The following is a 22,731-nucleotide window of genomic DNA, read 5'->3' on the forward strand; positions in this document are numbered from 1 at the left end:
GCGCCCCCAGGGGAAGCCCCCCAGCAGCGCTGCTCTCCCCGCTCGGCGCTCATTCGGCCGGAGCGGGCGCGACCCCCTCCCGACGCCCGGCCCTCCCCGCCTCCCGGAGGCGGCCCGCCGGATGGGCCCCCGCTTCCCAGGCCGCGCTTTCTCTCCCGGCCGCGGGCACCATTCACACGTTCTGGAGAGGGACGCGCATCTCCGGGAGACGAGCCCAGCCCGGGCGCCTCCCTCCCTGCCTCTCTCTCCTCGGGCCGGGCGAGGGGCGGGGCCGGGCAGGGGGCGGGGAGGAGGCTTACCTGGGCGCCAATAGGCGGGCGCCATGCAAATAGGCTGCTCTCCGGGACGCCCGCGGGAGCGCGCCGAGCCGGGAGGTCCCCCAGGGCAGCCGAGAAGAGCGCGCTAGAGCGGCGGAAAGGCTAGAGGGGACCGCTCGGTGCTCTGGCCGGGCCACTTCCGGAGGGTCGGCAGATGGTGGCGGGGAGCCCGGGCGCGGGAGGGGCCAGGCCCGGACTTCCTTTCTTGTTCCCTGGGCTTCGCGCCCCGGTGGCAAGAGTTTCCAATGCAGAATGACAGAGAGCGTGAAGCCTTGCCAGTCCCAGGAAGAGGGCAGAGTCCGAGGGAAGGGTTCGCGGCCTCCTCCTCCTCCTCCTCCCAAGCTCCAGGCAAGCGGGGATTTCTCCTCTGCCCCCGCAGCAGAAGAGGCGTCGCTCTCGGCCCACAATTCACCAGCACGAGGCGCCTTTCCTCGTCTGAGGCTCAGAGAAGAAGGCTGCTGCAGAACGCCACCTGCTCCGGCGGTGCTTCAGTACTTGCACTGTGTTGGGCAGATTACACAATTTGCAAAACAAGGAAGACCGCCCTCTGCCAAGATGGCAAAGTTCCCGCAGAGCAGCTCAGGGAATTGCATGAGTGCTGGGGGCAAGTCAGCCATTCCTCAAGTGTAAGGTGCTGAAATACTGACAGGCACTGGTCTCCTCAGTAGCCCTACACGCACACGCACACTTGATGTGACATCAGATGACGCCATCTATTTCCTTTGCATTGAATGATGTGTCCAGTGGGGAGGCCAAGCCTTCCATTTGCACCCCTCAAAACATGCTGGAGCTCATAACAACCAGCACTTGGGAACAGGTGCAATGGAGGACAGAGGCCTGTGCTGATCAGTAGAGAGAAGAAATTGTGATACAGGTGCCTATTCCCATCACACGGAGATGTTGGGTTGTGCAATTAGAGTCTGTGGCAGAAGGACAACCCTCTTTGATCCAGATTATCTGCACCTGCCCCAGACTGGAGATTATGCTTTATTTCAACCTTTTCAGAGGTTGAAATAAACTAGGGACAACTAGGGATTGTCGTTTCCAGTGGACAACTGCCCCATCAAGGCAGGTCTGGTGAAGCTGAGATGGCTTCATCCAAAGCATTGGAGAGGGTTCTCTGCATGCTTAGTGTTGGCTGGTATATTCTTTCTCAGACTGTTCATCTGCACCCAGGTGAGTTTTTCCAGCCCCAGAAACCATGGCAGGTATGGCTGACATCTCATGTTACTAAGGTTTGCTGTTATTGTTGCGGCAAAATCCTGGAAACTGCAGTTACTTAACTTTGTCTCCCTTCCCGATAGCTACTGCAGGCATTTACTAAGAGGTTGTGCCCTTTTGTTGCTTATGGGAGCCTCTTTGGCGTTGGATTTCTAGGTGCTGCAACATATAGCCAAGATAGGCAGGGCTGGAAAAATGCCTTCCTTGCCATCACCTCTGTCTCCTGTTTATTCTGTTTATAGCCTGCTTTTTATTCATAGCGGGACTCTCAAGGGAGTTAATAAATACAGTAATTGTGTTAGTCTAGTTAGTATAAAAAGATGGACACAGTGACGCTCTTCAAGCAATCAGCAGGCAGACATGCACCTCCTTGCCTCCTCCCAGCACACCTGAGCCCAGGGCCATAACTGCAGGCAGACAAGGGGAGGGGAGCCATTTCTCGATCTCTGGATGCAGAGCCAAGTCTCCCAAAAGGGGCTGCAGTCAGACATCACAAGGAAGCCTGGCTAGTCGTGGAGGGGAGGAGACAAGTCCCCCCCCCCCCCAAGCTCACCTACTCCAAGGTTGTGAGGAGCAAACTGGAAGCATTTGCTCCTTTTACTTAAGCACAGTTAAGGATGTGGCTATTATTTTAAAATTTGCTTTGTTGAAACAAGTCTGCTTCATAAGCCATCACTTGGAGTTAACTTGTTTCAAACAAATGTCGGTTATGAATAACCAGTTTGTCAGTTCTGAACGACATGATAAGTAACCAAAATGGTAAGCAAAAGCTTCTGAGCGCCCCCTCAGGACTGTGCCAGAGAAGGAGAAAGGAAGGCTGGTGCAGGAGTCCTGGAGAGGCCAGGCTTCTTCCCACCACAATGGAAATGCTTTAGCAACCATCGTTTGTGGTCTGAGGAAAAAGGAAGGCCCAGCATGCACCACTTCTTCCAGATGGATCAGGCCAGCTGATTTGATTGGTTTGTTGACTTTGTGGTGGTGGTCCATGTTGCAGCTGCCTTTTGCCTCCTGGCATGTTGGCATTCAGCCAATGGATCACGGACAGCAGAATCCGGCAAGACCAAGACTTGTCATCAGCAGCAGGAGGAAGACATTCACTGACAAAGCTGGAATGTAACATATGGACATAAAGATATCAGAAGGGCCTGCAGCACCAACAACCTGCTCTCCCATTGGCCAACTGGAAGCTGGTAGGAAGCCCAGAAGCAGGACCTGCATGGAATAACACTAGTCGCATTTGGGATTCCCGACAGCTGAGATTCAGAGGCAAACTGCTTCCCACAGTGGAGGTAGAGCAGAGCCATCAGGGCAAGGAGCCACTGACCCTCCAGGAATTTGTCAAATCCTCTTTTAAAGCCATCCAGGTTGGTGGCCATCACTGCCTCCAGTGGGAGGGCGTTCCAGAGTTTAACTAAGCTGTGTGAAGAAGGATTTTCTTTTCTTTGTCCTGAATCTTCCAACACTCAGTTTCATTGGATGTCCACAAGTTTCAGTGTTGGGAGAGAGGGGAAAAAGCTTTCCTCTATCTACCTTCCCCATGCCATGCATAAATTTATAAACTTCCAAGTCAATTGATAAAGTAAGTTATGCTTTATGGTAAAATTTGTAAAGTTTTTTTTCTTTGTGAAAAATTAATTTAAAATATTTTAAAAGCAAACCAACTTCTATGCTACACGGAAGGCGTGAGGATCTCTGTGTTCCACAGAACCTTTGAGGCCCAGATATATGCAGGGACAAGGATGCCTCTCCTCCCCTCACTCCTTCCCCAGATTGGTGAGGGGGGAGCAGTCTCTTTCCTCTCAGCTCAGTGCTAGGACTGGGATGAATTGCTCCCTCTCCCCTCACAGCCCAGGATCAGGGACCCTCAGGAGTAGCCAGACACATTCATTAACAAAAATTCACATAGGCTTTTAAAAGGACATTGTTTCAATGGTGCTTTTGCACCCCAGACTCCTTTGGGAGAAAGGGTGGGATATAAGTTGAATGAAAGTAATGATACTATACTTAGAAATGGCAGAAATGGACAAATCAACTGAACTGATTCAATGGAGAGCAGGGAGGTTGTGACATATTCACGGTGTTGAGAGAGACAGGCCTGTTTTGTCGATTATTGGAATGACAGAAATGGAACTCATATGATAAACTAGTATGCTGATGTGGGGGGGGACCCACACAAAGACACTGGGCAGGCTGGATATAGTCCATGGGTCACTTCTCTCTGCTGCAGGGACAGGAGAGGGCGGGGGGGGGGAGTCCATGGGGCTCCTCAGACTCACCTGCACCAGAGCACTGGGAAGCCCTCAGGCCCTGCAGGGCCTCCACAAATGGCTCCCCCAGCCAGGAGACGGCCGTCCTCCTCGCCCCAACTGGCACAATGGCAACGGCGGAGTCCCTGAAGATCAAATCTTTCCCTTCGAAGGCTGTAGAGTTGAACATTTGGAATCCATTTTCATTGTGGTCGCCAAAGAAGTCCTGAAAGCCAAGCAGAGGTCCCTGGTTACACCCAGGAGCACCTCTCATTTTGGGGCGGGGGCTGAGGAGCTGCTGCCTGCCAGAGTTTGCGGAGAGCAGGCAGGGGGGTTCCCAGCACCTTGTGATTCCCAGCACCAGAGCGAGGAGAAGCAAGAAGTTCGCTACACTGGGTTGCCTTGTTTGGCTCACTATTAACTTAATTCCAAAAGGTGAATATGCTTAGAAATTATGCTTCACAACTAGATGGACTAGAAGAAATTGGGGGAGCTCTGACCTTAAGCAAACACTGGCTGATCTGTCACTGCCATTGTAGTGCTAGGCTAACACCATTTTAAAATGAGACTGTTCTAAAAAATACTATGCTGCATTGCTTTAAGTTGTTTTGTTTTCCTCTAACTTCAAAATACCATTATCTTCTGAGAAGATAACATGCTTTCAGTGAAGCTTTGTACACCAATAAATCGCTTTCTATTATCATCTTGAGTGTGGTTTTTATCACTGGTCGTTTAGGGAACTTTTTAATGTTTGATTTTTTTTCTATTTTTAATCTGTTTGGAGCCACCCAGAATGGATGGGGAAACCCAGCTGGGTGGGCGGGGCATAAATAAATTCTTCTTCTTCCTCCTCCTCCTCCTCCTCCTGAACCTCTGCTGGAGGACCCAGTGAAAATTTGTGCATCAACCAGGAACTGCTCAGGTAAGCAACTAACACTTTTAGTGGGTTACAGGTAGGTAGCCGTGTTGGTCTGCCATAGTCAAAACAAAATAAAAAAAATTTCCTTCCAGTAGTACCTTAGAGACCAACTAAGTGCTATCGGTATGGCTTTTGTGTGCATGCATACGAAAGCCATACCAATAACAAACTAGTTGGTCCCTAAGGTGCTGCTGGAAGGAATTTTTATTTTGTTTCGACTTTTAGTGGGATTCCTTTTTGTGATCTTATCAAGTGTTGTGTTCATTCTTTTTTGTTGTCTGCATTTTAAACTCTTTTGAAATTAATTTCATGTAAAAAAACCCCAGAGAGGTTCAGATCATATTCTTGGGATCATATTTTTGAATGAGACAATTTATACTTTTCAAACATTCCATAAGTGCTGGAAATATAAATGGATAGTTTTGCTAGCGTTTTGCTTTGTAGCATCACAGATGGACCTCATCTGTACTCCTGAATCACAGATTATTCCTCACTGGCCTGGAGGCTCCTGGGCCACCTCCAGCCCAAGAATCCTTCCCACTCCCAGCCTGCAGCGCTGCTATAAATATTTACTCAAGGAGGAGGCTGAGTCTGCTGGGCTGCCAGGGATGGGTGACGCTGCAGTGCTCTGGTTCCTTGGATTTTTCCATGAAAGTTTAAACATAACCAGTAACTCCGCTCTACACCTTTCTGCAACAACCTTTGCATTGTTCACCCCCCCCCCCCATCATTCATCTGCCCCTTCTCCTCCATTACTGAAACCTTTTCCTGATTTTATTTTATTTTCATTTCATGCTGACGGCACGAATGCCCGTTTACTATTTCCACGCTTGAAGCTTATAAAAAAAATCTTAGCAAAAGCCAAGCCTGGCTACTGAGAAATGCTGCTGCTCGGCTGTTCCACAATCCTGCTGTGACCATGTTGATCCTATTCTAATTTCTTGTTCACTTGCATCCAGAAGTTAAGCGCAGATTGGGATGGCCTACCTAGCAGGGATGATGTAGTCTTGGATTTCCTGCACTGCCAGGTGGTTGGACTAGATAGCCCTTGAGGTCCCTTCCAACTCTATGGTGCCAAGTGGGGTGGGAGGGGTGGAGAGTTTCCTATGAGGGTGCATTGTTGGAAACGGTTGAGAAAGTGCATCAAGACCAAGCCCACAAATCTCAGGAGCAGGAAGTGGGGATGGTAGAAGGGGGCTTCATTTACACCCTGCCTTTTTGTTTGATCCAGACCCACAAGGGGAGTGAGCAGAAACAGAGCAGCTCAACACAGCGACAACACTAAGGGCTTTAACACTCTGTGTTGGAGCATTTATTTTGCCTCAGAACTTTCCCCACAAAAACCCACTCTTTAGTGCTCAGTCAGAGCAAATGTCAGTTGGGGTTTCCTTTGGATTGCCATTTGTTCCAATTGAGCTTTAAAGAGTGCGGTTGGAGGGGGGAGGCTGTACAGCAAAAAGGGTGTGTGTGTGTGTGTTTGGACACAGAGCATTAAATTGTGGGCCATGCCTGCAAAGAGCGGAGGAAAGGGAAGTGTGGATAAGCCCCAAGTTCAAATAAACCAGCAGCAGAATAAACTACCTGAACTATGTGAAAACCAAGCAGGGATCCAAGAACTAGCAGGGACCTCCGCTGTCTGACCTTGCATCCCCACCAGGGGTCAAAGTGCCAAGGGGTGTCAGGGCCCCTCCTGAGAGCACCAGGCTCCTTGCTGCCAGCCTGACCTCTGAGGGCAGAATCACCAGAGCAAATGCAGACAGAAGGAGTGCCTGGCAGTGCTGGATCAGGCCAAGGGGGCCCACCTCCCACTGGCCACCCTAGTGCCCAACAGGAAGCAGTGAGAGAAAAGAGCACCCTTAGGAGGATGAAGATGGCGATGGTGCCCTCTTGTGTTGTCTCTCTTCTAAGCCATAAACCGGTACCTGTGCAATGTTCAGAAGTCCAAAAACAGCCAAAGCATTTGTGTCTGGGTGGACCATGATGGCGTGGGCGGGCACCTGTCCCCAATGACAGTGGGCAAACTGGCTAACTTCCGCACGGGCACCATTTGGGCACAAGAGCTGGAAATCCCCCGAGCGCAGCTGGGAGGCCCAGGAGCCCATGTTGTTCCCTGGAAGGACAAGAGTGCTCAGAGAGTGGTTTCAAGGAAAGGGAGGGAGGGAGGGAGGGAGGGATCATAAAAGACAGGAGTGGGCAACCTACCACCTGTGTTTTCAAAGACTGTGGAGTGCTTGACAAAGGCCACATCGCCTTTACCCTCAGCTAAACACCTGCAAAGAACACCAAGAGTTTGACGGCAAGTGGGAAGCAGGTGGCAGAAGGACCTCCAGCAGCAGCAAAGCAAGGCATGGGGACCCCCCCCCCCGGTGGAATGGCCAGCGGCAGCCAGGAGCTTTGGCTGATGTGAACAACTTCCATGGTTGGTGTCAGGGGCTCAGGAGCAGAGGCACAAGAAAGGGAGGAAATGGAGAGCGAGGGGGAGGAATCCGAAGGAAACGTAAGCGATGACAGTGGTCCGAGGTCTCTGAGTCTTTCCAGCGAATCGGAAGATTCACAGAAAGGGGCTCCCATGGTCAGAGCAAGGGGGTGCCTAGGGGGACACCCCAGGAAGAAGGGGCCAGAGGGGACTCAGAGAGCAGCAGTTGGAAATCAGGACCAGCTTCCCCACCAGAGCGCAGTAGGGGGGAGGAGTCCCAGGTATCGGGATCAGGCTGCTCACCACCAGCGGGAGGAGATGAGTCAGGATTGGCCACGCCTCCATCGGAGAGCGGGGAAACGGTCAAGAGGAAGGTTGGAGGCTGGGCGCGCGCGCCAAGTTCAAATGTACAGGCGAGCGGCACAGTCGGTAGCCCGGATAGGGAGCCAGGTCCTAAAGCCCGCCGAAAGGAGGGACAGGAGTCAGGGGGGTCAGCGTCAGAAGAGTCCAGAAAGGAGGAGACCCAGGGGGGCAGAAGGACCCAGAGGAGAAAGGAGAGACGGAAGAGGTGGAGTAAGGCTAGAGTCTTAAATTGGTGTACAGGGGGTGGAGACTCAGACGGAGCTTTGCCGATCTAGGTTCTAAGACGTAGAGCTGCACGCTGCGGCTTGGAAATGGAAACTGAACTTCAATAAAGACTTTTGTACATTATTACTGACTAGCGTTGGTCCTCTGTGAGCTGGGACCTAGAGGCAGCTCTGACAGTTGGTTTTGTGGTTGTGGGCTGAGAGGAACCAAGTACATCCCCCCTTTTCTGTTCTGAAAACACCCTTCCCTGCTGCAATCAGTGCCATCTGACTTGGACAACACATGTGCCACTCTGTCTCAGGGAATGCCCCATGCTCACACCCCAAGAGTCTCCCCAGAGCCTTCCGGGTGGCAAGAAAGAGGAAAGACCCCCTCCTCTCTCCTGCCAGGCACTGGAGGCTCAGGCCAGCTGGCACTCCCGCCAGTCCCCATTACCTGAAAGCTCCAGCGTGGCCATAGTAACGTTCTTGGCTGCTGGCATTGCACTTGTGTTTGCCACTGAGGTCCCCAATGCAGAGCTCACACAGGCTGTCCAAGTAGCCGTCTCCCGGGGCCCCAGGAACACAGCTGCCAGAGAAGAAGGTGCTCACCGCTGGAACAAGAGGAGGAGGGCGAAGCCGGGCATGAGCCCATGAAGGTGTGGTGCAGCAAGGCCAGGAGGAGCCCCAAGAACAGCTGGGCACTCGGAACGAGGGACTTGGAAAGGGCCCGGCCCTGCCTGGATGCATGAGGCTTCATCAGGTCCCGGATGAACCAGGATGAGGGCAGAGCTTTGGGCCAAACTCTGACTCACCTGATAGGCTGGTGGGCCACAGCTCAAGGGCAGAGTCCCTGCCAGGCATGCAGAAGGTCCCCGGCGCAACCCCAGGCAGTGCCAGAGAAGACTCCTTGCCTGAGACCAGGAGTGGACTAGATGACCCCAGGGGTCCCTTCCAACTCCATGATGCTGTGAGACTCCAGAGGGCGAGTTCTGTTGTCAGCACAGGCAAGACTGAGGGGTGGGGATCACTGGCCTGTTTCAGTACCAGGTGGCTTCCTCTGTTGGGCCAGAGGGTGCCTCAGCACCTGCCTTACCTGGCCTGGTGGTGGTGATCCCATGGCCCCCCCGGGGGGGGCAGCCACATGCAGGAGCTGGGAGAAAGGCAGGGGGAGAAGGGGGGACAAGGGCCCCTCCACCCTTTGCTCCCCCTTCTCTCTCTCCCTCCAGCAGAGGTCTGTGTATGCCCTCCATGTCTCCTTTGCCCCCAAAGGGTCAACCCAGAGTCCCAAACAGCAGCCCCCTCCTGCCCCCTACCTTTGGGGATGTTGCAGTCCTGAGGACGGATGAACCCCTTCTTCAGCAAGAGGCCAATGGGCAACTTCCACCCAGCCATTGTCCCATAACCTGCGTGGCAGGACTTCCTTCCTTGCAGCTCGTAGATGGTGAAGGCGTCATCAGCCACCCGCCGCACAAGGGCCACTGCGTAGTAGGTGCTGGTGGTGTCCTCATCTGGGGGGGCGGGAAGCACAAAAGAAACCCTGAGCCCCCTCTGCCCCCTCCTCTAACTGTTTAAAAAAAAGAGCAGCATTTTGGACAAGAGCTTGAAATGAAGGGGTCAGGAAAGACAAGGGGCACCACAGTGGCACAGGGATCATTTTTGTTTACACAGTAGAGGGTCGCCCCCCCCCCAGACACACATGCTTCCCTCCTTGGGTCCTCCTTGTTCAATGACTGTTGTCTTAGAGGAAAGAGGAAGAGCTGGGCAGACTGGCAGCCAAAGTGCCCCTCCAAGGCACAGTACGAGACTGGCAAGGCAAGCCCCTGCCCCAGTCGGGGTTACAGGTGGGCAACCTGTGCCCCCCCCAGCTCTTGAAGGGCTCCTTTCTTGTCCTCCCTGGCCAAACCTTCTGGGGCCAGCATGACCCAGGAACCTGACAGGCTGCCCACAACTGTCCTCAGGGGAGCCCAGCCCCAGCACGAAGGCCGAAAGGAAGCCCTCGCCTTGTGAGCCCCACGGGGCAAGAGAGCAAGGGGGAAAGGAGTGCGGTGGGTCTCCTGTCTCCTTGAAGATCAGCACCTGAGCGCAGTCTGAGCCAGAAATCCGAGGCCTCCAGGCTCTTTGCGTCTTTGCTGCCAATCCTCCTGGAGGCCTGGAAAGGTCCTTAGAGAATCCCGTGGTTCAGCTCTGTGGTGCCCAGCTGGGCGGTGTCCACGTTTGTGGGCACTGAGTCGCCAGCCGGCCGGCCACAAAGCAGCTTGCACACAAGAGGCCTTCAGTCCTGCCAGCCTCCTCACCTGCGTAATGCTCGCCAGCAGCTGGCACCAGGCCATATGTCTCCCCGGCCATGTAAATATCCTCTCCGGCCAGAGACACAACGTCAATGTCTCTGTTCTGAAAGGAAATCAAAACATCCTTTTAAGACCCGGCTGAGTCACGTTGGGGGGGGGGCGGAGGTGCCTGCCTGCCCCAATGCCTGTCCCCAAATGGCCCCCTTCTGCACTGTCCTGTCTTGCTCACAGGTCACAGAAGGAAATGGATGCAGAGGGCCAGGCTGAGACCCAAAGGGGATGGCCAGCAGGAGGTGGCAAGGAGAAGCCAGTGCAGCCAGCCCTCCTGCGGCCTGGTGGTCTGTTCCCCACCAGATACGTGACACCCATCCTGCCCTCTAACCCATCTGGGCATGGCTGCCTGATAGCTTTGCTTCGGCTTAGTCCATGCCCAGATGCTCACAGCCCTCTGCTTCACTCCATCTCCACTGCCCTTGGGCCAAGGAGGGCTCCCTGAGCGCAAGCCATGCATTCCAGAGTCCCAGTCGGAAATCACATGGCACATGCTGGGAAGAGCTTCAAGAGGGTAAAGAGCCATTCAGCGGTGGACAGTGGACTTCCTCAGAAGGTGGTGCTTTGAGCAGAGGTTGGATAGCCATCTGTTGTGGATGCTTTGAGCTGAGATTCCTGCACTGAAGGGGGTGGACTAGAGGACCCTCAGGGGTCCCTACAATTCTAGGATTCTCAGTGCCCAAACGACCACCTCAGTGCCTATGCAACTCTGCCCGGCTGTGAAGGCAAGACTAGCCAAAGGCTCTTCTCTGGACGCCAATGACCCGCCCCCAGACCTCCACCCTGGGATTCATTGATGGTGATGCTCTGGGCTTCACCTGCTGTTTTGACCCAACGTCTTTTATTGGTTCTGACAGGTGCAGGTTTTGTGATTTTTTTAACGTTGTTATTTGGCTGCTGGTCATTATTTTGAATGAATAAGGCAAAGGGCCAGCATGGCTTCCTTTAGTAGCTCTGGTGCTCCTGGTGAGGTGAGAGGCATTGCACCTGGAGGAATGTGCTTGGGAGGCTGTGCGTCCAAATGGCCCCAAACCCCCAATGGAAGAGGAGTGGGGAGAAGAAGAAAGGCCCCCACTGCCCCCCGGTGCTTCAGGGCCGCTGCACTGATTCTGCTGTGTCCAGGTGCCGATTTGGATGTGAACAGGAAGGAGCAGCTGCCAGGAGCTGGCTCCCCCTGCCTGCCCCCCACGGCCAGAACAAACCCTTGGGCTCCCATGGCCAGTTGCCCTGGCCCTGGGGGGGGGGGGAGTTAAGCCCCATCCATCACCAAGGGCAGGAAGAGGGGGCCGTTGCAGCTCCCCTGCCCAGCCAGGCCACAGGGAGGGAAGATGAGAAGGATCCCAGCAGAGTATCCTGGGCAGCTGCCTCCCGTTCCCAGCACTGTCTGCCCTGACTGGCAGACATGGCTCTCCCGGGATTTGGGGCGAGGCCCTCCCACAGCCCCACCTGGAGTTGCCCTCCGGGATGGAAGCTCCGGGATGCAGAGCCCTGAGCTGCTCCCCTTCCCCTTCTGACCATTTCACAGCCCCCTGCACCCCCCTTCTCCCTCCAGCTGCCTTTTCTCTCCTTGGGGCAGTGCCTCTCTCTTTTATTCCATCTGTCTGTCTCTCCACCCCCCTTTCAGTTGCCCTGAGCTGCTTTGGGAGACAATATTGGCCTGGAAAGCAGAATGAAAGTAGAAAAAAGAGATACAATAGAACACTCCCACCCCATGCCAGGCATCCTCATGCAGCCTAGTCAAACAGCCTGCTGCCTGCCTGGCAAGGACCCTGGGATGAGACCCCTCCCCATCTCCCTGATGGCCACCTGAGGTCTGCCCAGGTGCCCCTGGGCCCTGCCAGCAGAGGGCAGCAGCAGCCCCCAGGCTAACCCATCACGCTGGGCACCACACCTGGATGCGCTCCATGCACTGCTCGGGACTCTCTGCCCAAACACACTGCAGCTCCGGCTTCAGCTGCTTCTCCTTGAAGGCCGTGGCCATCTGGCTGCATTTCCAGATCTCCTCTGTAGACAAGACGCACCAGCGCAGGAAGGGAGGCAGCCCTGCAGCCCCAGAAAAAAGAGCGGCTGAGAACATGGCAGGCCCAGCTCCCAGGCAAGCCAGCGATGGGTCAGCAAATCCCACGCTGAGGGCGGCATGACTGAGATCCTGGGGGTCCTTCTGCAAAGACACTGAGAAGACACTCGGTGCCTGCCACGAGGGGGAAAAGAAGACCAAGCTGCAAGTGCGCTCTTCTCAGAAAGGCTGCCATCAGGCAGGTGAGATGTTGTGGGACTCCAACACTCATCAGAAACACCTGGAGGGCCACAGGTTAAGGAGAGCAGAATGTGGGGGGTCAGAGCATCTGGAAACAGATCAAGGCCCTGGAGCACATGGGCCTTGGGCGGGAAAGGTTCAGGAAAGCACCACCAAAACGGTCAGGGGGGGGCCGCCCCTCCCTTACGAGGGAAGATTTCAGTGCTGGGGACTTCTCTTTAAACTAAAAAGTCCCAGAGGCAAGGAAGAGGCAGCATGAGAGAAGTTTATAAAATTCTGCCTGGCATTGAGAAAGTGGAGAGAGAGAAAGTTTCCCCCCTCTCTTCTAACTCTACAACTGGTGGACCCCGCCTGAAGCTGAACATTGGAAGGCAGATGAGAGGAAGCCCTTCTTCACACAGCACAGAATTCCCCTGTGGAACTCCCTCCCACAGGAGGCAGCTCTCACCACAAAGCCTTCTTGACCACAGACACCCAGGCTAGTTTGCCTGCCCTGCCCATTGCTGACCCTCTGCCCAGCCCTTGTGGCTCTTTCTCTCCCACGCAACTCCCAGGGCCTCCCCTCCACCCAGGGGCTGATTCTGAGATAAAGGAGCCACCACTCTTCCCTAGAGAGACAACCCCCAGATGCCCCATACTTGTAGGGTCACAGTCCAGTCCCCGCACGACATGCATGTACTCTTCCCCCAGCCAGGCCTGGTAGGACTGGCCCACAATAGGAACCAGCTCCATGGTGGAGTCTTTGAAGAGAAGATTCTTTCCATCATAGGCTGAAGAGTCAAACATCTGGAAATCAGCACCTTCGGTGTTAAACCTTTGCTGCAACAATGACAGAAAAGGAAGTCCCGGTTAGGAAACTTGGCTCTTCTTAACACCACACTCTCCCCCAAGTCTGCAATTGAGGGAGAAGAGCCCAGAGAAGCTCAGCATCCGCAGGGGACACTGGGAGATGCAGCAGGCCGTGGGGGTGGGGTGGGCACCCCTCATCTCCAGTCAGGCCAGCAGCTGAAGCAGAGGCCGGGGAGGGGGCCGGGGAGCCAGAGGGACCCACCTGCCCCTGGTTGAGCAGCTGGAAGATGAGGCTGGCATTCGCATCCTCCCTGGCCACCACGGCGTGCGCAGGGACACGGGCCAAGTGGCAGGACCTCCACTCCGTCACAGCCGCTCTGCTGCCATCCCGGCAAAGGAGCTGGAAGTCCGTGGCCTGAAGCCCCGGCGGGATCCACGAGGGGGGAGCTTGGCCTGGATGGCAGAGCAGAGCACAGGCAGTGACGAAGAAGAGGGTTTTGGATTTGATATCACGCCTTTCACTTCCCTTCAGGAGTCTCAAAGCGGCGAACAATCTCCTTTCCCCACAACAAACACTCTGTGAGGTGAGAGACTTCAGAGAAGTGTGACTGGCCCAAGGTCACCCAGCAGCTGCATGTGGAGGAGCGGAGACACGAACCCGGTTCCCCAGATTACGTGACTACCGCTCTTAACCACTACACCACACTGGCTCTGACCCACATAGGCCGGGGACAGCTCCCCTTCCTGCAAACCAGGACTCCCATGGGCACCACTGAAAGGGAGACCACAGGGAACTGTGCCAAGCTGAGCAGTTTTGTCACTGTTCTTGCTTCATGCCTTTGCATTCCATTTATTTCAAAAACTGCCCCAGGAGAACCATTAGCAGAAAGGCCTTTGTGCCTTCACCTAGAGAAGCAGAGGGAATAACCCCCTCCTGACCCATAAATCCAATGTTGTTGCATGAAGAATTCAACTCCTGGAAAGGGAGCTAGTGCCCCCTCTTCGGTCCCTCTCCCAGCACCTGCACATGCCTAAATCTTCACCCAAGTGGCCACCGGCTCCCCCTGGCAGAAGCTGACTCACCCTCGGTGGCTTCGGCGACTGTGCTGTGCTTCACAAAGGCCACCTCCCCTGCTCCGTCCACCAGGCACCTGAGAGGAAACCGAGGCACAGTCAAGGCCCCACAATGGCTGCAGAAGCACAGCGTGGTGAGAAGCTTTTGGCCGCTGCTCCCAGAGAAGGCTCCTACTACCAAGAAGGCCCTCTGCCTGGTTCCCTGTAACTTGGCTTCTCGCAATGAGGGAACCGCCAGAAGGCCCTCGGCACTGAACCTCAGCGTCCGGGCAGAAGGATGGGGGTGGAGACGCTCCTCAGGGTTCAAATTTCCTCTTTCAACCTACAGTGGTACCTCGGGTTACATACGCTTCAGGTTACAGACTCCGCTAACCGAGAAATAGTGCTTCAGGTTAAGAACTTTGCTTCAGGATGAGAACAGAAATTGTGCTCTGGAGGCGCAGCAGCAGGAGGAGGCCCTATAAGCTAAAGTGGTGCTTCAGGTTAAGAACAGTTTCAGGTTAAGTACGGACCTCCGGAACGAATTAAGCACTTAACCCGAGGTACCACTGAATTGCGCTATAAACTTTGGTCTACAGCTATTTGCTCTGGTTGGTGGCTGGAATCCTTCCTTTATCCCGCCGGGACCCGCGGGCTCTGCCCGACCAGCTGGGGGACTGAGCAGCCTCACACCTAGATTTTTCCGTGACAACCAGAATGATTGCCACTTTAGCGCAGGGTGTTGTAGGGTTTGCTGCCTGCTTCAATTGTAGTGTTGCTGCCTGAAGAAGCAGCATTGATATATTCTGTTACTTCCATGTCATATAATAAGCCAAGCTTTCTTTATTCCTCAGCATTCATAGATTTCCAGGGGAACGGGCCCCCCTCTCTTGTCCCCCAAAGGTACCTGAAGGCGCCCATATAGTCGTAATATTCCTCGCTGGGGCTCAGCTCACATTTCCCCCGGCCGGCCCCGTCTCCTCTGCAGAGCTCACAGAGGTTGGCTGGGTAGCCGTTCCCACTGGCTCCAGGGACGCAGCTGGCACTGAAATAGTTGCCCACGGCTGGAAGAGAAGGAGGAGTGAGGGGCTGGACCCACAAGCCAGGCCAGAGCAGCCCCCGCTGCCACCCCTGGCCCCAGGGGAGAAAGCAGCTGGAGAAGCAGCCTTGCTGGGCTCCGGTCAAGGCTGGAAGGAGCTCTGAACACAAGGAGGGACAGCCCTCCCTCTGGCCAAGAGAGCCCCCCTGGCCCAGCTCAAGGGACACAATTGTGCAGCTCACAGCCAGCCAAGGAGCCACAAAGCCCCACATGCACACACAACCCCCGTTTCCCTCTGTGCTGAGCACAAACCAATGCTGGGGAGTGAGAGTCTTCTTCTGTGTGCGCAACTGAGTACATCAGGACCCAGCATGTTCAGGGCTCTGCAGGTGATGCTGTGTGCCTTCCTGACCCCAACACACACACACAGAGAGAGAGAGAGAGAGAGAGAGAACCCACTCTCTCTGGGACTTTTGCAAAGCAAAGCAAGGCTCTGGACTTGGCAGTTGCAGAGAACATGGTCAAATTCTGCACACAAAAACCTCCTTTGGCAGGACATGGGGGTGTTTCTATGCCAGCTGCAACCCAACCACAATCCCAGTCCAGAATATTGCATAAATGTATGGACATCTGTGCAACTGATCAGAGGAGCAGTTTGACGCTCTGCAACTCAGAAACTAGTGGCATGTCCTCAACAAGCCCTTTGCAGGCAGGCCTCACCTGCAGCTACCTCGCAGCCCATCACTGGCATCCGGCCGCTGTCACGAAGAAAGCCAATGGGGACGTTCCAACCGGCTGTCCTGTTGATGCCCGTGTGGCACGACTTGGTCCTCAGCAAGCTGTCAATAGTCAAACTGGAGTTTGCTCTCACAACAGCCACCGCGTAGTAGGACGTGCCAACATCTGCACAGGGATAGTGGGAAGGGGGCCTGTCAGTCTGAGGAAGGCCTTGCGCCTCCAGGGCCTCAGCAGGATGGCACCCTGGATGCCACTGGAGCCCTGTCCAGTCAGCATGGGTTTTCATGCACACAGTCACTTGGCTGTTCCCCACATTTGAACCGTGCTCAGTGCTTGACTTGGCCTGCTGGAATCAATTGCTGCTGCAACTGGGAAGAGCCTTTGCCCAGGTGGGCAGTGAGTGAAGTGGATTTGGCTCAGAGAGATCCTGCCTCCCAGTGCTGGCCTTGCTGGACTGAACTGGCCAAGTCACTTTCTCCACTGTGTTCCTCCACACAAAATGAAAACACCAGGGCTTCTCTTTCCACGTGGGTGTTGTGAGGCTGGATGCAAGGAAGATGGCTGTGCATACAGATTATGTGGCACCCATGTGTTATCAGCAGAAAAGGCATTTGTGGCACACAAGTGGAGCAGCTGCTGGGTCCTGCCTGAACAGAGGGACGGATGCTGGCAACAACTCACTTACCTTGGCCATAGGCTTCTCCCACCACTGGCTTCAGGTTGTATTCCTTCCCAGCCTGATAAATGGTGCCGCCATCCACGGCTGCGACATCTGCCACACTTGCCTGTCAAGGAAACGGGAGGGCATTTTAGGTACCTGCTTGGCAGCCCCTTAGGAGGGAAGGGAGTTGCAGGCTCATGCCAAGAGACTCCTCTGCCCAGCCCAGCCTCCCTCCTTCAAGATTTTGGTAAGCGGGTCGCCATTTCCACCAGGCTTCCTCAAAGCCACCAGCCCCCAAGTTTCCCAGGGGTCTCATTGAAGCCTCTGAAGGTAATGTGAAGGTAGAGAGAGTGTTAAAAATAAGCTGAGACCACACAGTGGTCATGAAACAAGAAAAGAGTTTACTAAAGTGGAAAAAATATGGATTTTTAAGAAAAAGAGGTGCAGCGTGTTTCCCTTTGGAAACAAATAGCAAAAGAGAACCAATGAAAATGCCCCTCACTTTCCCTGGGCTAAACATTCCCTCAACTCAGCAGGCTCTGGGGAATCCTGCTCTCGAGTAGCAACACTTGGTCTGCCAATCCTGCAGCTCACTAAGGTTTTCCTTCTCTCTCATGCGGAGTTCCACCTTGAACTGCCCATCTGCCAGGATGACGACATCTGGATGCAACCCCCCACCCCCCTAATAATGCTGTCAGTCACAGGCTCAGCCCAGTGGGATACAGAAAGCCAGAGAGCCTCTCAAACAGGAGACTGACCTTTCCCACATTCACAATGGGGTTTCACCGCCTTGACCTATAATCCCCAAGGAACCACCAAGGAAGGTACATCACAGGCAGCAAGATATGTCTGCCCATATCTCACCCATCTGCACAACAGCCCTGGCTAGCAAAGTTCAGTTCCTGGCCAGAAGGAGCTGCCTTCCTCCTGGTGGCTGATCCCAGATCCTGCCCACCTCATAGTCAGCCATTTAACAACAGGGTGAATGCCACAGGAATGTTTCAGCACAGCCAAGCCACCAGCCTAGCCTGGCCTTGCTGATGAGCCCGAGGGAGGGAAGGAGGTGACCAAGGGGGAGCAGAAGAAACAAGGATTCAAAACATGAGACTGGAGGAAGAAACAGAGGCAAAGCCATCACCCTGTGCTCTGCACACCTGCCTGCCTGGCAATTAAGGGAAGCAGCAGGGGGGAAGAAGCCCGCCGCTTGCCACTTTCTCCTTCACAACAGCTGGGCAAGCCGATCTCCCAACCTCCCTGTCTCTCTGACAGCATCAGCAAAGTGCAGCCCAGCTGGCATCAGGTTGTCGGAAGGGGAAGCAGGGGCAGCCGCTGAGTGCTCAGGACACAAGCCCAGCACACCTGTTGCTGTGGTCTCCAGCAATTCCTAACACATCCATAGGATGGTACTGCCTGAGACGCGGGTGGCGCTATGGTCTAAACCACTGAGCCTCTTGAGTTTGCCAATCGGAAGGTTGGCGGTTCAAATCCCCGCGACGGGGTGAGCTCCAGTTGCTCTGTCCCACCTCCTGCCAACCTAGCAGTTCGAAAGCATGCCAGTGCAAGTAGATAAATAGGTACCACTCTGGTGGGAAGGTAAATGGCATTTCTGTGTGCTCTGGTTTCCATCATGGTGTCCCGTTGTGCCAGAAGCGGTATAGTTCTGCTGGCCACATGACCTGGAAAGCTGTCTGTGGACAAACACCGGCTCCCTTGGCCTGAAAGTAAGATGAGTGCCACAACCCCGGTCACCTTTGACTGGACTTAACCATCCAGGGGTCCTTTACCTTTTTACTGCCTGAGAAAGAAGAGACTCTACACCCGAGGGGACAGGCAGGGCCAGAACTTCCATCCAGTCATAGCCAGAAATGTTGCCTCCCCTCCCCAAACCCAGACCCAAACCCAAGCAAGTTAGACTTACATTGATCATCGAGATGCAGTCGCTGGCTGAGACACCTCTCACACAGGTCAGCAGGGGTCGGATGTTGGCCCTGAAGAAGGCTTTGCTCATGTCGCTGCACTTGGCAAGCTCTTTGTCAGAGACTGTGCACCAATTCAGCTGGTCCAAGGCAAAGACTGAAAAGCACACACGTGCCAAGTGAGACAGGGAGGAACTGCTGGGGAAGAGCATCTGATCAGGGCCTGTTTGTGTCCCTGGGGATCGCTGCTCTGGAAATACTCAAGGACCCACCAGAAGAGCCCAGCAGCAGCAGCTGGATCAGGCCAAAAGGGGCCCCTCCTAGTCCAGCTTAGGGAGGGTCCCAAAGTGCAGCCCTCCTGTAGGACCTGAGCGAAAGAGCAGTGCTATAATAATAATACTAATTATATTATTATTATTATTATTATTATTATTATTATTATTATTATTATTATTATTATTATTATTATATTTTACTCCGCCTATCTTGCTGGGTTTCCCCAGCCACTCTGGGCGGCTTCCAACAGAATATTAAAACAGGATAAAACATCAAACGTTAAAAACTTCCCTAAACAGGGCTGCCCTCCTCTTGCTGTCTTCAGCAGCTGACATCCAATGGCACAAGGCCTCCCACAGGGAAGAGAGAACCCAGCCATCGGGGTCAGAAGCCATGGACAACCTTCTCCTCCAGGAATGCGCTTCTCTGTCTCGAAGGGTGTCATTTCCACTTGTCCATCTAGCCACGAGGGGCTGTGCTGGGCCTCCCCAGAAGGGATCTTTTATCCCAGACACAGGGACCGCGTGAGACAGGAGCCAAGCAGGGCCTATTGTTCAGCTTGGCCCGTGTCACCTGGGGGCAGAGGGGTGGAGCAGGACCCTCGGGGGCTGTATCCTCTGGAGGGCTTTGCTGCCGCCGCCCAGGGGCACAGACCCACTCCCACCCTTTGCTTCTGAAATGGCTTCCTCAGTCAATTTCATGTGGTGAATATGGGTGGCAATTTACCACCCAAGGTTACTTGCTAAGCCTCCAACTTTCCTCCTGATGTGGCAAATCCCAGGTGCCATCATGTGAGGTCGTATTCAGATGTCCAGCAAGAGAAAATGACCAGCAACATTTCTTCAGGTTCTCTTGATTATGGTAAAAATGATGATAGGAACTCGGCCAAAGTGGTGTTTGCAGGTCGCTCTGTTTCTGTATCTTTCTGTCCCATCTTTGCAGAGAAGACAAAACCTGAGGCCCCCAGGTCCTTGCACAAATGGACCAAAGCTGAGCAAAGCCAAATCATTTAGTTTCTACATACATAATATCTCCTGGCTTTTTCCCTGACAGGATTCAAAGTGGCTCATTTCTCCCAACTCAGCATTGTGTGGAGAACTACAGCTCAGATTGCCACCATATATCCACAAACAACATTCCCATCAGCAGTATTAAAACTGGGGCCCCAGAGTTGCTGGAGAAGAGCTGAGTGGCCTGGGGCCTTTCTGGGGCCATGGATGGGCAAAGAGGGGACAGACCTTCTTGCCTTTTCCCCTCCTGAAATATCAGTTTTTGCTGCTGCCTTCAGCAGGATGGCTGAACGCATGGCACCTCCTGGTCTCTCTATGGCCCAGCAGCCTCAAGTGCTTCTGAAACTCAAAGCTTGTAGCAGAATCTTGTAGTTCAGTACAATTCCCCAAACCTACAATTTGCTCTTGTAACTCTGCTGAATGAGGGGATGGTCAATACGGGTGGCCTTACGGAGGACTGGAACAGAGAACTGCACACAAGGCAATGGCAATCCACCCTCCTTGGACCTCAGCCTGCGTCTTACCCTTCCTAAGCTTGTCTTCCAGGCATCCTGGACGCCAGCTGCCTCTGTCCAAAGTGCATGGCAGCTGCCCAGAGCGATCAGTAGGATCAGCACTAAACGCCCTGCCTGGTCTTGCCCCACAGGCGCCCTGCCCCATATTAGCCTGATCCTAGAAACATTTCTGAAGTCTTCAGGGGTCCATGCTGCGCCCATTGTACGCCGCTGTCCTGGGATTTACTAGAGGGACAGCGGAGCTGGACCTGCGTGGCTGGTTGGAGGCCAAGTGGCTGACCTGGCAGGACTGAGCAGCTGCCCCAATCACTCTTCTTGGCCAGAGGGCCTCTCTTCCCTGGACACCTAGGGAAGGGCTCCTTTTGTCCAGCAGCATACAGAAAACAAAAGGTCTCAGATCTGGGACTCCTCTTTGGGATGGTTTGCATGAACCGTCCGTGTGGGCTCTACCAGAATCCACATCCCCTTTGGACGCCTTCTCTCTTCTTCTTCACTCCTTTTTCACTCTTTCCTTTGATTACATGTCTGATCTCCTTCATGGTATTATGAATTCAGCTGCTGCTATTTTGTTTCTTAGCTCTTAGTGTTTGGGTTCATTATATGTATTGTTACAAAAATTATTGAAAGATCAACCAACTGTGCATAAAGCAACAAGAACAGGTTCCTGTCGGCGGCTTTGCAGCTGTAGGACTGGCTGGAACTGCAAAGGGCCTGTGGGGGTTTCTGGCCATCTCTGCCCACCCCCCCCGGCCTGCCAAGAAAACGGGTGATGTGGGACGACCATTTCCTCATTTCCTGAGAGAGCTGGTTTTAAACGGACAAGCTCCTGGAAGCCAAAGTCTACCCCAAAGCAGGAAGAACAGCAGCCACTGCCCTAGCGGTCCTTTGCTCTTTGGACAGGCCCCGCTCCGAGACTCCCACGGCTGAGCCAGAAGGGGAAAGTAAGGCTCTTGACCCCGACAGGGTGCTCTGCCAAGGAAGAGTGGGATCGGGCCCTTGCTCACGAGAGAGTGCATGAGTTGGTATTCCTATCCCTGCCAAATGAACACTTGGGTCATCCTGTTTGGATCTGTGCTTCAGCCAGAAGGGCCTGTTCCCTCGCTGGGGTCTGATCCTGCTGGGCCAGAATCTCTGGGGCTGCTCCCTCCCAACTGCCCTGTCGTGGCTAGGAATTGGGCCATGCTTAAGCTAGAGAGAGGCTGTGGAAACCCCAGGAGTGGCAACCAGCCCTAAAAAGCCACGGGGTGCCTAAACCCACCCTGAAAGGGGGGGGGTCTTCTGGCCCAGGCCCTTCCCCCCACCTTGAGAATTCCCAAGAAGAAACTTCCTTCTCCATGGAATCTGACCCTCATCAGAGAAGAGAGTTTCAGCCTACCAGCTTGAAAGCAGAGCAGGAGGGCAGAAGGACGGGCGACGCTCTTCATGGTGGAGGAAGGGAGCTCTCTGGAAGCTGCTGCTCAGCCTTCTCTCTTGGATTCCTCCTCTGGAAAAGGAGGCAGGCGATGCCACCCTGCATGTCCCCACCTCCAGGGGGAGGGAGGGGGGAAGACTTTGGATCTGGCAAGGTGAATGACTGCCTTCAAGGAACGCCGCCCCCCCCCCCAGCCTGGCAGTCAGGGGACAACAGAGCTTACCATTGCTTCACTACCACCTAGTGGCTTAGCTGATTAAGAGCCCGTGCAAAGGCATATCCTGGAAGCTGCTGCAGCCTAATGGACTGGCAAGGGCAGGAGGGGCTCCTGAGACCCCTGGGCAGTCTCCTCTTCTGCAGCAGATGCAGACAGAAAAGCAGCAGCTACCAACCACCAGATGAGCACCGGGGGTCCCAGATGGAAAGCCAGCCTCTGCTTGGAGGAAATTAAGGCAGGTTCAGCAGGCGGGAAAGTGCGCAGAACAAGAGAAGAGGAAGGAAGTTCAACAGATGATAGCAGGAATCTCCTCTACCACAAGATCCCAGATAGGTGGGGGACCCCCCCCCCACCCCGCCTCTGCTGCTTAAAAGCCTCCAATGAAGAAGTCCATCACCTTCTGAGACAGAGTCTGCCTCACAGCTGGCACCAGCATGAAGGTCTTTGTGATGCCTAATTCTGTTCCTTGTGGTGTGAACCTGATGGCCCATATCCTGCCCTCTGGGCAAAAGGAAACAAGCCCTTTGGGTGGCTATCCTGGTGCTCTTAACCATCTCCCCCCTCTGCCCCAATTCATCATAGGACATTCTTCAGAGGACACTTCTTGCCACACCTTCCAGACTGTTGACACTCTTCTTAAACTTCTGTGTTCAGAATTAGACAATCTAGGTGAGGTCTAATCAAAATGAACAAATGGCACCGTATGCCTTCTTACAGTCAGGAGACTACACATCCATTAATGCAACCTGGAACTGCACCAGACTTTTTTGCTGCTGCATTGCACTGCTGGCTCTACTCCTGGGTTGCTCATGCTGGGTTTGT

The 22,731-nt window shown here is 54.1% G+C and overlaps 1 protein-coding gene across 2 annotated transcripts; it reads right to left on the minus strand.

The window, feature by feature from the left end:
• Positions 1–988: 988 nt before the first annotated feature.
• On the minus strand, positions 989–22,457 carry MELTF (melanotransferrin). 2 transcript variants are annotated; one of them, XM_081912503.1, is made up of 16 exons: positions 21,657–22,457; positions 18,483–18,637; positions 16,589–16,688; positions 15,886–16,068; positions 15,034–15,190; positions 14,157–14,224; positions 13,336–13,526; positions 12,923–13,103; positions 11,919–12,070; positions 9,983–10,079; positions 9,002–9,196; positions 8,143–8,299; positions 6,906–6,973; positions 6,626–6,813; positions 3,815–4,010; positions 989–2,644 (listed from the first exon to the last, which is right to left on the minus strand). In XM_081912503.1, exons 1-16 carry the CDS (start codon positions 21,703–21,705, stop codon positions 2,574–2,576), a joined length of 2,208 nt encoding a protein of 735 aa, XP_081768629.1. In that variant the 5' UTR covers positions 21,706–22,457; the 3' UTR covers positions 989–2,573. The 2 variants fall into 2 exon arrangements, with proteins under 2 accessions (XP_081768629.1, XP_081768628.1); XM_081912502.1 differs by lacking the exon at positions 21,657–22,457 and having other exon boundaries at positions 18,483–18,764.
• Between the last annotated feature and the right edge of the window lie 274 nt (positions 22,458–22,731).

This window comes from Podarcis melisellensis, assembly GCF_964234715.1.
Source record: "Podarcis melisellensis genome assembly, chromosome: 5".
NCBI classification, from domain to species: domain Eukaryota; kingdom Metazoa; phylum Chordata; class Lepidosauria; order Squamata; family Lacertidae; genus Podarcis; species Podarcis melisellensis.